Source organism: Pan troglodytes, chromosome 19, assembly GCF_028858775.2.
Source record: "Pan troglodytes isolate AG18354 chromosome 19, NHGRI_mPanTro3-v2.0_pri, whole genome shotgun sequence".
Taxonomy (NCBI): domain Eukaryota; kingdom Metazoa; phylum Chordata; class Mammalia; order Primates; family Hominidae; genus Pan; species Pan troglodytes.
Window position 1 is genome coordinate 34,929,655 of NC_072417.2, and position 17,070 is coordinate 34,946,724.

Here is a 17,070-nt window from a genome sequence, read left to right on the forward strand (position 1 = left end):
GGCTGAAAAGGGAGAACACTGCAAGCACATGGTGTACTTTAGGAGTCCGCATGAGGACAAACCTAAAACAACTGAGTCAAATGAGGCATTGCGCAAGTTTTGCTTAGAGGAATTGGTGGGCACAGACAGGGATTTTTAAGAAGAAATAAAAGAAACCTGAGGGAGTCTGCAGAACCCATACTGTGGGCTTTGAACTAGAGGTTGAAAATCTTGGCTCTGAAAGGCCAGGGACTAGGGAGGGAAATAATACAATCAACCTAAGAGTTGGAACAGTTATTTAAGTAGCAGCAATAAATATACTGGGGCATGATGGCGATGTGTACAAGGAGTTCATCGAAGAAAGCAACTAGGGTTGTTTGGCATCTTGGAGACTGGTAGCAGAAAGGGAAAGAAAGGGGTTTACACTTCCATATTGTGGAAGGAGTAAAGTGGTGGTGGAGAGGATATACAGGGGAAGAGCCAGTGATTAATTGAAGATTGCACCAAATTTGTTTTTGCTTGAGAAGTTGAGAAATATGGGTACCTGACAAAGGATCCTGAAAAAAAATAAGTATCTCTGACTTTACCATGCTTGGATGAAGTTGGCATTGAGGCGTTTATATAGTGTCATTGATTTGTGAGCACTGAAAAACTTTTAACAAAGATTCACAGGATATTAGTACGTAATCTGATTTACCCTTTACCCATGAATCTTTGAGAGTTTACATAGTGCCGCGGGAGAGGACGTGCACAGGCTGTGTGTAAATCAGTTTGTAAATCCAAAGTGGCGTTACACCAGTGGCCAGCATGTATAATCTATGTAAAGTTAGGTTTCACAAGGAAACTATAGATGCTTATGGCATGATGTTCTGACTCATCTCGCTTCCCTTCAGCATTCCTAAAATATTTATCCAAAGATATTTGCATTTTGGCTTTCTTCTTTTCATGACAGTAAAGTTAAAACAGGACTCAGCTTCAGGCTCAGCACACACTTCAGTGTAGAATAATGAGCAGCTAGACAGCTGAAACAAAATGACTGACGTGACTCCCCACGCCATCTGTTGGTGGCAGGTGGAACTGACATGCTTTGGCTCTGGCTGATTTTTGTGCACACTTGCAAGTTGCCTGGTTGAGTTTGTAAGTAGAGGAGCTGCTATAATATCAAAGCCATCCACAACTCAGCCGGTCAATAACGTTTTCCTTTTTCTTTCTCTATTGTGAAGGTGTGGCGGGGCACCCTGGCCCGCATGCGGTACAAAAGAACCAAGGCAGCTCTGACCATAATCAGGTACTACCGGCGCTACAAAGTGAAGTCGTACATCCACGAGGTGGCCAGACGCTTCCATGGCGTCAAGACCATGCGAGACTACGGGAAGCACGTGAAGTGGCCAAGCCCTCCTAAAGTTCTTCGCCGTTTTGAGGAGGCCCTGCAGACGATTTTCAATAGGTAAGAACGTGTTGCTGTGTGCTGCATCCATTTATGGTGGCACAGTTAATACTATGCAAAGTCACAAGTCTGAGACCGTGATATTGACTCAGCTATTTGCTGTTATGACATTTACCTTTACCTTATGTTTTCAGTTTTGTAGATTTGGCTTTCAAAGAGCATCTGCTTACCCCTCAAAATAAAGGAACTGCCAATTTGTTTTTCCTGTAGCAGCTGACAGCAATGTGCCACAACCCCTGGACACAAGCCATAGTTAAGATAAGCTACTAGCATGCTGTTTCTACTTACTTTTATTAGCTAAAAATAAAACCACCACACATAACTCAAACTAGAAAATCCATTAATCCTTTCAAAGCAGTGGTTCTCAATTCTGCTGCACCTTAGAATAACAAGGAGTTTAGGAAATATGCCAGCACCCAGGTCCTACCACCAGAGAGTCCTGTTTAATGGCGCTGGAGGGGTGGGGCCAGGCAGAGGTCCTTTTTTAAAGTTTCCCACGTGATTTTAAAGTGCAGCCAAAGGGGAAAATAACTGTTTTTAGAGCGAGCTGTCTTTTAAATAAATAAAAACCCAAGTAAAATGTGGTACCTTTCCAACTGGTCTTTATTTTTTTATAACCTGCCCTGGATCTGAGTGTGTAGTTATTCCAAGTCCTTTCTCCTCGCTTTTTGAGCTTATTTATTGCCAGTATACACCAGATATATTTAGTTCTGTCTTAGATACAGCCATCTAGTCACATAAACTAAGCTACTTCTTCTCAAATATAGTCATTTTATCATGATACTCCATAAAGAACACTTTGAACTAATTGATATGCTGAATGTACAAGAACTAATGTATAATTCTGTGCTAAATCAGATGTTATCTTCTTTAGATTTTGCTCTAAATATAATTGATGGAAGGTATCAAAAGATAAAGAAAAATGCATGGAAGAAAACTCTTATATATATCTCATATGCTTTTTTAAAAAAAGAAATAATTGCTCATAAGAAGAAAAAATACAGAATTATTGAAAACAAAAGTACCTCAACCTTCGGTTCTCAGATATAGTACTATAAATAATTAGTTTTCAATCTTGGCAGGCTTTTTATGTAGTCACATATGATTTGAACATTTTTTTCCTCTTTTTTACACAGATAAGATTATATGTATGGCTATATGACTTTACTCAAAAATAAGTCTTGAAGATCTGTCCATACCAATAAAGATCTGTGTAAGATTTTAAGAGCTGCAGGAGATTGTTATTGATTTTGATTAGATTGCACTACAGCCTATACAGTCTTCTTTTTAGATTTTGAGGTTTTACTTGTGGTCTAGAATTGATTGTTTTGTACAAAATTCAATGTACTCATTCAGCAAATACTTACTGAATGTCTGCTGTGTTGCAGGCACTGACCTAGGTTTCAGGGATATGGTGACAAACAAGAAAGATGTGAAAGACAGTCCCAGCCTTCCCAGGCCTTATAATCAATGGCATTTGAAACTAACAGGTCTGCTACATTTGTTCTGTATACGCACACGTGCGTGCACACAAGCACACTCGGACGCGCACACACACTGAATCTTGCCAGTTGTGTCCATCTAGTCCAGGGTTCTGCAAACTTTTTCTGAAAGAGCCAGATATTAAGTATTTTAGGCTTTGTAGGCTACAGATGGTCTCTGTCACATATTCTTCTTTGTTTTGGTTTTGGTAAACATGTAAAAATGTAAAAACTATTCTTAGCTTGTGGGCAGTACCAAGACAGACCATTGGCCAGATTTGGCACAGGCTATAGTTTGCCAACCCCTGATCTAGGCACTATCAGGAATTTTTTGATCTGTGGAATACAGAGATAGATGTATTAAAGAATTCTACTGTGATTGTAACATTCTTGTGTTTGTTTTTCTAAAATCTCAATGTGCATCTAATCATGTTTAAGTTCACTCCTGTTCTTCACAGTAATTCTTTTTAATTGAGCTTTCTCCATGCCTGGCTTTGTCCCCTTTTCATGTCATTGAGGCTGGTGATTTTTATGGCTGCAGCTGTTGTTGGCTACACGTATTTATAGACAGCAGTTTGCTTGATTAGGATGAGAAGCATGGGTGGCTTTCTCCATGGTCGTATAGGTCAGGTCCTGAATCCCCCAGTGTGCTTCTGTGGCCTTTGGAGTCAGTCAGGGACAGACCTTGTCCTAAGCCACTGTGGGCAGTGAAGACAGGACAGGCTGACCAGGTTTGTAGACTGGAAACAGACCAGTAGACAGAGCAAAGATGTCTCTCCACCAGTCATGAAATTTGGAGATCAAGGGCTGATTCGAGAAGTTGCTTAGGAAGCCACTGAGTATTGTAAGACCCACCTGTCACAGTGTCCTTGACTTTGACCACCAACTGCTCTAAGTCTGTCACCTTCTAGTCTCTTCTGGAATGATCTTAGGACAGTCTGTCTTGTTGGAGTGTTGGTTGTCCATAGGAAGTAAAGAAAGGATTCCACTATTCTATTGAGCCATGACTTCTTCATGGTTGTTGCTTTGGCAACCTACTATCTCTGACCAACATGTGGCCTGCCTCACTGCAGCCAGCCATTCCATGTGCAGGGAACAGGCACAGCTCTCACCTTAAAATCCTTCATCTCCTGCCCTTGCTACCAGTCCCTGCCACTTCAGGCTTCAGGATTCTCATCTATCCCTCTGAGGGGTTTTCTCCTTCCACTGAGTAGAGTGCACTGCCCTGAGTGAGCCGCTTCCCCATCAGCTGGATCCCATCTGCTTTGTGTCTTCCAGAAAGTCATTACACTTTCTACTTTATTGACATTCCCATTTTCTGGTGTTGTTATAAATGTTTCCTTATTTTTATATTTATTTGGTTATTTCAGTGGGAATTTTCCATTTTAGTTAAATCTCTTTCTATGGAAACAAGTTTGAGAACAGCCGGCCTTGATTATTCGTCTGATCAAAAGGAAGTTCTCTGTTTGCTTCCAACCTCCGTACTTCAAGCTCCTGTGGCAGAAGAGAGGATATAAGCATCGTGCAGGGCTAGGGTGCCGCCAAGCGCATAAGAGAACTTGTACCTGCTTTTTCCCAATCAGGAACAGGTTATTTTTGGTTTAAGCTTTCAGTTGCTTAGCCAAAAAATCTTGGAGTTGTCCTTAAATCCTCTCTGGCCCCCACATCTAATCCATTGTCAAATTCTATTTGTTCTTCCTTCAGAAATATGCAGAACCAACACTTACCTCCACCTCCACCTCCACCTCCCTGATCCAAGCCACCTTACTCTAGCATGTGTGTTTCGGAAATAGCCATCTAACAGGTCTTCCTGTTCCCAGCCTATAGCAACCACAATGACCCTTTTAAAGCATGAGTCAGGTCATGTCCCATCTTTGTTCCAAACCTTCCGATGGCTTCTCATCTCATTCAGAGGAAAGGCCAAAGTCCTGATCATGGTCTCATGGCTTTGTGGATTCTGACCCTGACTCTCCCAGCTCCTTACACTGCTCCTCTGACGCACCAAGCAAGCTCACATCCCGGAGCCTTTGCACTTGCTGTGTTCTCTTCTCTTCCTGGAACACTCTGGTGCAGGTCTCCGTATGACCAGCTCCCTCACAGCCTGTAGGTCTCTGCTCATCTATCCTTATCAGTGGTGCCTGCCCAGACCACCCTATGTAAACCACCCTATATAAACCACACCCACTCTGCATTCCTTCCGTCTTCCACACTCCCGGTCCTCCTTGCCTTACCTTCACCATCCTACATACTATATGTCTACTCATATATTTGCTATCTGTCACTTCTCTCCAGAATACAAGCACCTAGCAGAAAGGACCTTTGTTTTGCTTATTACTGTGCCCCCACTGCCTAGAACAGCACTGGGAGTTTAGCAGGCACCTAGAAAACCTTCGTTGAATGAATGAATGATGAATCCAATTTTCTATGCCCTAAATATAAATATTATGAGAGCCCATGTATCACTAAGTTCTAGTTGCTTTCAAAACACACAAACAACAAAGCAAGTTTTAGGAAAGATCTGTCTACATAAAATGATATGTATTTTAGCAACTTCTGTGTGTATTTTGGAGGCATTTTACTTTTTTTAGCATGCCAGTGCTTTGATTTCATTCTACTTAATGACAGCTTCAGTTATTTTTGAGAATGCATGGAGCCCAGGCGTGGTGGCTCATGCCTGTAATCCCAGCACTTTGGGAGGCCGAGGCAGGCAGATCACTTGAGGTCAGGAGTTCAGGACCAGCCTGGCCAACATGTTGAAACCCCATCTCTTATAAAAATACAAAAATTAACCAGGCATGGTGGCACGCACCTGTAATCCCAGCTACCCAGGAGGCTGAGGCAGGAGAATCACTTGAACCTGGGAGGCAGAGGTTGCAGTGAGCTGAGATCATGCCATGCACTCCAGCCTGGGAGATGGAGGGAGACCCAAAAAAGAAAAAAAAAAAGAGAGAGAGAGAATGCATGGGATTGCATTTCTAAAGTCTAATACATGTTGTCTATTTACTTGTAGATGGAGAGCATCCCAGCTCATCAAGAGCATTCCGGCCTCAGACCTGCCCCAGGTCAGGGCAAAGGTTGCAGCCATGGAAATGTTGAAGGGTCAAAGGGCTGACCTCGGGCTCCAGAGGGCCTGGGAGGGCAACTATCTTGCTTCAGTAAGTCCAAGGGAGCAAAGTGAAATCTACTTCTACTTCCTCTACTAAAAAAGAGAAGAACATATCTCCAAAGAATTTGCAGAAAGGATAAAACACTTTTAGAAACTAAATAATTTCTTCGAGATACTAAAACATTTTATTGCTTCTAAATGTACAGTATTTGATGTTTCTCCCGTGTTTAAAAGGGTTCTGTGTGTTGTATCCATATGTATTAAATACACTCTATAACCTGGCCTTTGACCATTTAAACCTTCCCTTACATCATTCAGTGACGATTTTTTAATTACTACCTTTATATTAATTATTCCCAGAGCTACACTTTATCCTCTCTCCCATTCCCTATTTTAAAATTTGTATAGGATCTTTGATGTTACAACAACCATTTAGTAGCTTACCATCTGGGGTGAGGAGATAAAGAGTGCATGTGTGAAACTATATAAGTGTAGTTATAAAGCAGTACACTGAAAGATTGCCTTTCCTTCTAAAATGCTAAGCATACTCATTTTGCCTTGTTTCCTTTCTCTTTCAGAAGCCAGATACACCTCAGACCTCAGGCACTTTTGTCCCTGTTGCTAATGAATTGAAACGGAAGGACAAATACATGAATGTCCTCTTTTCCTGTCACGTCCGTAAGGTAAGGCAAGCTTAAACCAGATCATCTTGGAAAGGAAAGACTGATTCAGATGAAACTCACTTAAGTAAGCCTGTAATAAAACATAACAGTAGGTAAACAACTAGCTTCATCATCAGTTCACTAGACCTGTCTGTGCTGAGGCATTGTAGGAATGGCTGAGGTGACTACAACTTTACAGTTAGGCTATAAAGCCTTCCTAAGGGAAGTGATAACCTTTTTTTTTTTTTTTTTTTTTTTGGAGACGGAGTTTTACTCATGTTGTCCAGGCTGGACAGCAGTGGCGTAATCTCGGCTCACTGCAACCTCCGCTTCCCAGGTTCAAGTGATTCTCCTGTCTCAGCCTCCCAAGTAACTGGGATTACAGGCATGCACCACCATGTCTAGCTAACTTTATATTTTTAGTAGAGACAGGGTTTCACCATGTTGGTCAGGCTGGTCTCGAACTCCTGATCTCAGGTGATTCACCTGCCTCAGCCTCCTAAAGTGCTGGGATTCCAGGACTGACTCACCATGCCCAGCCAATTTCCTTTTAAAACTAGAAAAAAAAAACAAAAAAACTAGATTGCGGGGACCTCTTTAAAGTCAGGGATTTGTATTTCACTGCATGTGTAACTTTCATAGCAGCTGTATATCTGCTTTATATTTAATTGTCATTTAGTACTTTTTATACCTACATTATTTCTTTTATTTATTTATTTTTTTTGAGACGGAGTCTCGCTCTGTCGCCCAGGCTGGAGTGCAGTGGTGCAATCTCGGCTCACTGCAAGCTCCGCCTCCTGGGTTCATGCCATTCTCCTGCCTTAGCCTCCCGAGTAGCTGGGACTACAGGCGCCCACCACCATGCTCGGCTAATTTTTTGTATTCTTTAGTAGAGACAGGGTTTCACCATGTTAGCCAGGATGGTCTCGATCTCCTGACCTCGTGATCCGCCCGCCTCGGCCTCCCAGAGTGCTGGGATTACAGGCGTGAGCCACCGCGCCCAGCCTATACCTACATTATTTCTATAAAACAGGGTTTGGGAGAGGAAGAACTGAGTTTTAAAAAGAGGAGTAGGGCATATTGAGATTCGGAAGGTGAGGGAAAAGTTACCTGCTGTGAATGTATTTGTTTGTCTGGTGCAGGATACTTGGGCTGCTATTTACCTGGAGATGATAGCAGTTGGGCAAATGGAAGTTGGGAAGTGGAAGGCAAAGGACGTAGCTAGTCTTAAAAAAAAAAACCTTAAAATACTTGTTTAGAAGAACACAGAAGAATTGAAATTATCATTAAAAGAGTATTTTGTAGAATTATCCAAATACATTTTAAAATATTAATGAAATTATAATTTTTTAAAAATATTAACTAGGTTGATCCAAGAAGAGACAGTAACATAAATATGGCAATAGACAAAGGAGGAATTAAGAAAATTATCAAAGAATTACCTCATAATAAAGGCCCAAGTTTAGGTGATTTTACACGTGCTTCATTTCAGATCTTTTAAAAAATAATAATTACAGTAGTATTCAGATCAAAATAATGAAATATGATTTTTCAACTATAAATTCGGCAGTCTTTAAAGTGTTGATAATAACCAATGTTTATAAGGATGTAAGAAGACATTTTTGGTCGGAGTATAAGATATAGTCATTTAGAGTGGACAGTTTGGCAATATCTATCAAAATTTAAAATTCTCATACCACTTAATCTAAGAATTCCACAACCCATATTTACCCTACAAATATATCTGCACAAATACCCAGAGAGAGAGAGATGTACAGGTTTGTACATTGTAACAGCCAGAAAAACTGGAAAAAATGTGAATATATATCAATAGGTAATTAATCAATTGTGTATGTACACAGTAATATACACTGATACTAAATTAGCGGGAGGCCAGACGCAGTGGCTTATGCCTATAATCCCACCACTTTGGAAGGCCGAGGCGGGTGGATCATGAGGTCAAGCGATCAAGACCATCCTGGCCAACATGGTGAAACCCCATCTCTACTAAAAATACAAAAAAATTAACTGGGTCTGGTGGTGTGCACCTGTAGTCCCAGCTACTCAGGAGCCTGAGGCAGGAGAATTGCTTGAACCCGGGAAGCGGAGGTTGCAGTGAGCCGAGATCGTGCCACTGCACTCCAGCTGGGTGACAGAACAAGACTCCGTCTAAAAAAAAAAAAAAAAAAAAAGTGGGAAAAAGATATCTATGTGGGGAGAAAAGGACAAAATGTGTGAAACAGTGGTTTTCAAGACAGTGGACATCAAGCAAGGAAAGACAGTGTTCCCTGAAATATGAAGAAAAAAATGAGGTGATGAGCCCTGCAATTTGCCAGTTTTCTGTCTTGAGAAACTTTCCAGTCCCAGGATGAGCAGTGGGGGAAGCCCAGGCAGAGCCTAGTAGACAAAGACAGAGCTTTTCAATAGTGAGAGAGACTAAGGCAGCTAGAATTTGCGGAGCAGAGTATCAGAGAGGAGAGAGTTGCACAGAGAGAAAACTCTGAAGATCTGTAGAGTTCACTTTGACTGTTCGTCTGAGTACTGATCAGCACATACATATATGCATATGAGGAAATAACTCAAGGCTGGGAAACAGCAACCCAAAAGGATTATAGGCAACAATGCCCAGTACTCACACAGGGTTGCAAGTAGTGCCTGTTCACACCAGCCAGACTGGAAAACCTCATGATTTATGAGGCACCGAATAGAGGACTGACAAGAGATTGCCTCAGTAGGGGGTTATAACTAGCCCTTGACCAAACACTGTTCTGATCCTACCTAATAAATCTTGAAAGCACAACCAGAGATAATCAGACTGTTCCCAAGTAACCTAACCAGAACAAAGCCAAAAAATTTTTATAGGAATACAAAAATATCCAGCTCACAGAAGGTAAAATTCACAACATATGACATCCACTCAAAAGTTTCCAAGCATACAAAACAAGAGACTACAACTCATAAGGAGAAAAAAAATTAATCATTCAAACTGACCCAGAACTGATATAGATGATAGAATTAACAGACAAGGTCATTAAAATAATTATTATGATTGTATTCCATATCTTCAGAAAGCTAGAGGAAAGATTTAACATGTTAAATAAACACATGGAAGATTTTTTTAATGACCTGCATGAAGTTATAAAGATGAAAAATACAATTTCTGGGAGGAAAAAACATACTCAATGGGATTAACAGCAGATTAGTCTTTGCAGAAGGAAAACTAGTGAATTTGAAGATATAGCAATAAAAACTACCCAGAATTAAACACAGAGAGAAAAATAAAAGGCTAAAACAAAGCATCAGGAAGCTGTTAGATAACTTCCTGTGGCCTAATATAGGTGCAGCCGAAGTCTCTGAGGGAGAGGAGAGAAGGAGAGAAATAAATAATATTTTTTAAAATAACAGCTGATATTTCCCCAAAATTTGATGAAATGTTAAATGCACAGATCAAAGAAGCTCAACAAACACTAAGCACAAGAAACATGAAGTAAACTATACTATGGTAAATTGTAACTAAATTGCTCAATACCAGTAATAAAGAGAAAAAAGACATGAAGGAACAAAGAAAGTATGCATCCAATTTCTTGTCAGAAGCAATGCAAGTAAGGAGACAGTGGAGCAACATCTTTAAAGTACTGGTGAAAAAACAATAACAACTTAGAATTCTATACCCAGCAAATATATCTTTCAAAAACCAAAGTGAAATAAAGACTTTTTCAGACATATCTGAAGATAAACACTATAGGAAATGTTAAAGGAAGTCATCCAGACAGAAGGAAAATTATACCACATGAAAATGTGGACATTCACCAAAGAATGAAGAGCAAGTGAAGTGGTAGCTACATAGACAAATACATGTCTTTTCTTACTTAAATGTCTTTAAAAGGTAATTGACTATATACCAATGTTTATGGCAGCATAATTCATAATAACCAACAGGTGAAAGCAATTGAAATGTCCATCGATGGATGAATGAATTAAGAAAATGTGGTATAGGCCAGGCATGGTGGCTCACACCCATAATCCCAACACTTTGGGAGGCTGAGGCGGGTGGATCACTTGAGGCCAGGAGTTTGAGACCAGCCCGGCCAGCATGGTGAAACCCTGTCTCTACTAAAAATACAAAAATTAGCCAGACGTGGTGGCACAGGCCTGCAATCCCAGCTGCTGGGGAGGCTGAAGCACAAGAATCCCTTGAACCCGGGGGGTGGAGGTTGCAGTGAGCTGAGATCGCACTACTGCACTCCAGCCTGGGCAACAGAGTGAGACTCTATCTCAAAAAAAAAAAAAAAAAAACAGAAAGAAAGAAAATGTGGTTTAGCCATACAATGGATAAAAAGCCATAAATACATGCTACAACCAAGGTGAACGTTGATATTATACTAAGAAAAATAACCAGATACACATGGATAAATATTGTATGATCCCAGTTATATATAGTACCTAGAATGATCTGATTCATAGAGACAGAAAATAGAATGGTAGTTCTAGGGGTTGGGGAAAGAGAGGACTGGGGAGTTATTGTTTAATGGGTATAGAGCTTCAGTTTGGAATGATGAAAGTTCTGGAGAAAGATAGTGGTGATGGCTGCACAACAGTGTGAATGTGCTTAATGCCAATGAAGCATTGACCTATACACTTAAAAGTGATCCAAATAGAAAATTTTGTTATGTGTATTTTACCGAATTTTTTAAATGAAAAAACACAATTGGCTACTTAAACAGAAACAGTGATAAAGTAGTGTAGAGTTTATAATATATGTAGAAGTAAAATTTATGATAACAATAGCACAAAGATGGGGGAAATGGAAATATACTGTTGTATGGTTTTTATACCATAAAGTGATATAATATCAGTAGACTGTGATATGTTATAAACGTATTCTGTAAATCCTAGAAAAGCCACTAAAATGGCAATACAAAAAGTTATAACTAATAAGCCAACAAAGGAGAGAAACGAAATTATAAAAAAAAATCTCAATGCAAAAGAAAGCAGAGAAATGTGGAAAAGGGAACAAAGAACAAATGGGACAAATAGAAAACAAATTGAAAATGATAAATTTAGGCCTAACTGTATTGATAATCACATTAAATGTCAATGGTCTAGACACACCACAATTAAAAGGCAAAGATTATGGCTTCTTAGCATGTGGATGTGTGCACCACCCCCAAAGCTCTCCAAACCCCATAATTTTGAGTTTATGGAGGTTTTATTACACAGGCATGGTTGATGAAATCATTGGCTATGGGTAATTAACTTAATCTCCAGCCCCTCTCCCCTCCGTGAAGGTTAAGGGGTGGGGCTGAAAGTTCCAACCCTCTAATCATGCCTTGGTCTTTCTGGCAACCAGCCCCAATCCTGAAACTATCTAGGAGCTCCTAGTCACCAGTTATCTGATTAGCAGATAGAAACTCTTATGTTGGGAATCTGGGACTAAGACTAAATAAATATCGTAACAAAAGGTGATTCTATAACCTCTATCACTCATAAAATCACAAGAGTTTTGGGAGCTTTGTGTCAGGAACTGGGATGATGAGCAAATATATGTATTTCTTATTATATCACAATCAGTGTTTGAACATTATGAGGAAGAAGAAAGAGGTCAACTCAACGTGATAGAGGCTTGTTTGTTTGTTTTGTTTTTTGTTTTGTTTTTTTGAGGCAGTCTTACTCTGTCACCCAGGCTAGGGTGCTGTGGCGCAATTTTGGCTCACTACAACCTCTGCCTCCTGGGTTCAAGCGATTCTCCTGCCTCAGCCTCCCCAGTAGCTGGAATTACAGGTGCACATCACCACGCCTGGCTAATTTTTATATTTTTAGTACAGACAGGGTTTTGCCATGTTGGCCAGGCTGGTCTCGAACTCCTGACCTCAAGTGATCTGCCCACCTAGGCCTCCCAAACTGCTGGGATTACAGGCATGAGCCACCGTGCCCAGTCATCAGTGTGATAGGGGCTTTTTAACAAAATAGAGAGCAGCTGGTTACAGTTAGAATGAAATAAATGTCATCAAGGAAAGACTGCTGGCAGTATCTTGGGGTGGATTACCACACTCCAGAGTTTAGTTCTGAAGTCTGAGATTTAGAAACTCTATTTTATAAGTATACCTAGAGTTGATCAGACTATCAAGAAAAGACTTTTGGTAACCAGATTCACACACCCATGCAAAAAAAAAAAAAAATGTATAAGCTATAATGTCAGTTTGTAAATATAACAAAGGAATGTACCATGTCAGTGAGTCCTCATATTCACTATCTAGTACACTTTAGTATCAAGCAGCTGGAAAATCAAATTAATAATCAGAGCAGTTGATCAAAGACAGTTGGATGGTTTTAAGAATTAGGTCATTTACTACAGAAATGCCTGATGTCTCTATCTTTCCAGCAATGACAATTTTATGTCTGACAGAGAACATGTCTTTACCTGGGTCCTGCTGGATTAAAAACTGAAGCATTCTTATTCATGTCCCTGTATTTCCAAGTTCAAAGCAAAATACTCTTTGTTCACCCTATAGCTTAAATACAGCTTTAGAAACTGTTCAATCCCAAGGCTACGCCAGTGTAAACTTGATAGGATTTCAGTAAAGCCCTCTTCTTTATGCTTAGATTCTCTCTGAAACAGCCACTTTCCATTAACCACATTATAAAATGTCCTTTAAGGTGAAAGACTTCTGCAAATAGCTACTCTCAACCATAATGTGTTTTCTCCTTATCTGCCTCTCCAGATAAACTTTTATCTGTGGCCCCCTGTGGTACTGACTAAACCTATAGACAGATCACTTGTAGTGTTTAGGGAAAAACAAATGCTAGGGATTTTTTTCTTTGGTTGAAGATTTTAGTTTTGGATAATAGAAGAAACAAGATGAGGGTTTATCTAATACAGTGTCTATAATCTAGTTTTTCTATTACTATATGAATTTAAGTGGAAGAAAAGAGTGCTTTTTTGCCATAATTATAAGTCTGGAATTTACATCTATATGTAGAATTTTTTCCTTTGCCATTTTAATATAGCTAAATTATGCAATCTGAGGCTTTTACTTTGTTACCTGATGTCCTTCCCACTCAATTCATATTCTGAGGATAATTTAAGCTGCTGAAACAGAAGGAAAAGATTTGTGATATGTTCTCTTTAGAAATTACATTTTTTGCATATAAAAACGTAATATTTTCAAACTGTTTTCATACAATTGCTGCTTTGAGGTTTTCGTTTGTTGTTTTTAGATTAACTCGGGAACATATAAAAGGACATGGGACCTACTTGTTTTGACTCTGGAATGACCTTATGAAATTATGTAACAGGTTTTTTTAATCATATTCTTTTGCCCTACACTCATATGTTTTTCAGTATGATTCCACAAAAGATGACGTGCATGACTTTTACTTATTATTGTTCCCTTTCTTTTATATATATATATATTTTTTTACAGAGAGGGTCTTCTTCTGTTGCCCAGGCTGTGACTGCAGCCTCAAACTCCTGGGCTCAAGCAATGCTCTTGCCTCAGCCTCCCAAGTAGCTGGGATTAGCTATTATTCGGTGCCTATTTTAGATATTCTCTATGAACTCTAAGATTCATACAAGTGATAGTAAGTGTTCTTCAACATGAGTTTTACAGAACCAGTGTTCTATTGAATATTTGTAGGTGCTGAAAAAGGGTTTCATAGTTTAAAGTATTTTGTAAATACTGGGTTAAACATGCTCTTTAAGTGCAGAATTCTCAGAGCCTTTAATATATTCATGGGATCCTGACTGTTAGAAGGAAAACTAACAAACAGAAAGGACTTCCACACCAAAACCCCATCTGTACGTCACCATCATCAAAGACCAAAGGTAGATAAAACCACAAAGATCGGGAAAAAACAGAGCAGAAAAACTGAAAATTCTAAAAATCAGAGCACCTCTCCTCCTCCAAAGGAACGCAGCTCCTCACCAGCAATGGAACAAAGCTGGATGGAGAATGACTTTGACGAGCTGAGAGAAGAAGGCTTCAGATGATCAAACTTCTCCGAGCTAAAGGAGGAAGTTCAAACCCATCACAAAGAAGTTAAAAACCTTGAAAAAAGATTAGATGAATGGCTAACTAGAATAACCAATGCAGAGAAGTCATTAAAGGACCTGATGGAGCTGAAAACCATGGCACGAGAACTACGTGACGAATGCACAAGCTTCAGTAACTGATTCGATCAACTGGAAGAAAGGGTATCAGTGATTGAAGATCAAATGAATGAAATGAAGTGAGAGAGAAGTTTAGAGAAAAAAAAATAAAAAGAAACGCACAAAGCCTCCAAGAAATATGGGACTATGTGAAAAGACCAAATCTCCGTCTGATTGGTGCACCTGAAAGTGACAGGGAGAGTGGAACCAAGTTGGAAAACACTCTGCAGGATATTATCCAGGAGAACTTCCCCAACCTAACAAGGCAGGCCAACATTCAAATTCAGGAAATACAGAGAACGCCACAAAGATACTCCTCGAGAAGAGCAACTCCAAGACACATAATTGTCAGATTCACCAAAGTTGAAATGAAGGAAAAAATGTTAAGGGCAGCCCTCGGGTTACCCACAAAGGGAAGCCCATCACACTAACAGCTGATCTCTCAGCAGAAACTCTACAAGCCAGAAGAGAGTGGGGGCCAATATTCAACATTCTTAAAGAAAAGAATTTTCAACCCGCAATTTCATATCCAGCCAAACTAAGCTTCATAAGTGAAGGAGAAATAAAATCCTTTACAGACAGGCAAATGCTGAGAGATTTTGTCACCACCAGGCCTGCCCTACAAGAGCTCCTGAAGGAAGCACTAAACATGGAAAGGAACAACTGGTACCAGCCACTGCAAAAACATGCCAAATTGTAAAAGCCATCGATGCTAGGAAGAAACTGCATCAACTAATGAGCAAAATAACCAGCTAACATCATAATGACAGGATTAGATTCACACATAACAATATTAACCTTAAATGTAAATGTGCAAAATGCTCCAATTAAAAGACACAGACTGGCAAATTGGATAAAGAGTCAAGACCCATCAGGGTACTGTATTCAAGAAACCCATCTTACATGTAGAGACACACATAGGCTCAAAATAAAGGGATGGAGGAAGATCTACCAATCTAATAGAAAACAAAAAAAGGCAGGGGTTGCAATCCTAGTCTCTGATAAAACGGACTTTAAACCAACGAAGATCAAAAGAGACAAAGAAGGCCACCACATAATGGTAAAGGGATCAATTCAACAAGAAGAGCTAACTGTCCTAAATATATATGCACCCAATATAGGAGCACCCAGATTCATAAAGCAAGTCCTTAGAGACCTACAAAGAGACTTAGACTCCCACACAATAATAATGGGAGACTTTAACACCCCACTGTCAACACTGGACAGATCAACGAGACAGAAAGTTAACAAGGATATCCAGGAATTGAACTCAGCTCTGCACCAAGCGGACCTAATAGACATCTACAGAACTCTCCACCCCAAATCAACAGAATATACATTCTTCTCAGCACCACGCCGCACTTATTCCAAAAGTGACCACATAGTTGGAAGTAAAGCACTCCTCAACAAATGTAAAAGAACAGAAATTATAACAAACTGTCTCTCAGACCTGTGCAATCAAACTAGAATGCAGGATTAAGAAACTCACTCAAAACTGCTCAACTACATGGAAACTGAACAACCTGGTCCTGAATAACTACTGGGTACATAACGAAATGAAGGCAGAAATAAAGATGTTCTTTGAAACCAACGAGAACAAAGACACAACATACCAGAATCTCTGGGACACATTCAAAGCAGTGTGTAGAGGGAAATTTATAGCACTAAATGCCCACAAGAGAAAGCAGGAAAGATCTAAACTTGACACCCTAACATCACAATTAAAAGAACTAGAGAAGCAAGAGCAAACATATTCAAAAGCTAGCAGAAGGCAAGAAATAACTAAGATCAGAGCAGAACTGAAGGAGATGGAGACACAAAAAACCCTTCAAAAAATCAATGAATCCAGGAGCTGGTTTGTTGAAAAGATCAACAAAATTGATAGACCACTAGCAAGACTCATAAAGAAGAAAAGAGAGAAGAATCAAATAGACACAATAAAAAATGATAAAGGGGATATCACCACCGATCCCACAGAAATACAAACTACCATCAGAGAATACCATAAGCACCTCTACGCAAATAAACTAAAAAATCTAGAAGAAATGGATAAATTCCTGGACACATACACCCTCCCAAGACTAAACCAGGAAGAAGGTGAATCTCTTAATAGACCAATAACAGGATCTGAAATTGAGGCAATAATTAATAGCTTACCAACCAAAAAAAGTCCAAGACCAGACAGGATTCACAGCTGAATTCTACCAGAGGTAGAAGGAGGAGCTGGTACCATTCCTTCTGAAACT

The 17,070-nt window shown here is 39.7% G+C and overlaps 1 protein-coding gene across 12 annotated transcripts in view; it reads left to right on the forward strand.

Moving 5' to 3' along the window:
* Positions 1 to 17,070, forward strand: part of MYO1D (myosin ID) — a 382,937-nt gene that overhangs the window by 215,002 nt on the left and 150,865 nt on the right. For all 12 annotated transcript variants that reach the window (XR_001710866.3, XM_063798726.1, XM_063798723.1 and 9 more), the window contains 3 exons: positions 1,203 to 1,426; positions 5,918 to 6,062; positions 6,592 to 6,696. Coding sequence is in view for 11 of the 12 variants with exons in the window: in XM_063798726.1 (XP_063654796.1) it covers positions 1,203 to 1,426; positions 5,918 to 6,062; positions 6,592 to 6,696 (474 nt within the window). In the remaining variant the exon portion in view is untranslated. The remainder of the gene's footprint in view (positions 1 to 1,202; positions 1,427 to 5,917; positions 6,063 to 6,591; positions 6,697 to 17,070) is intronic.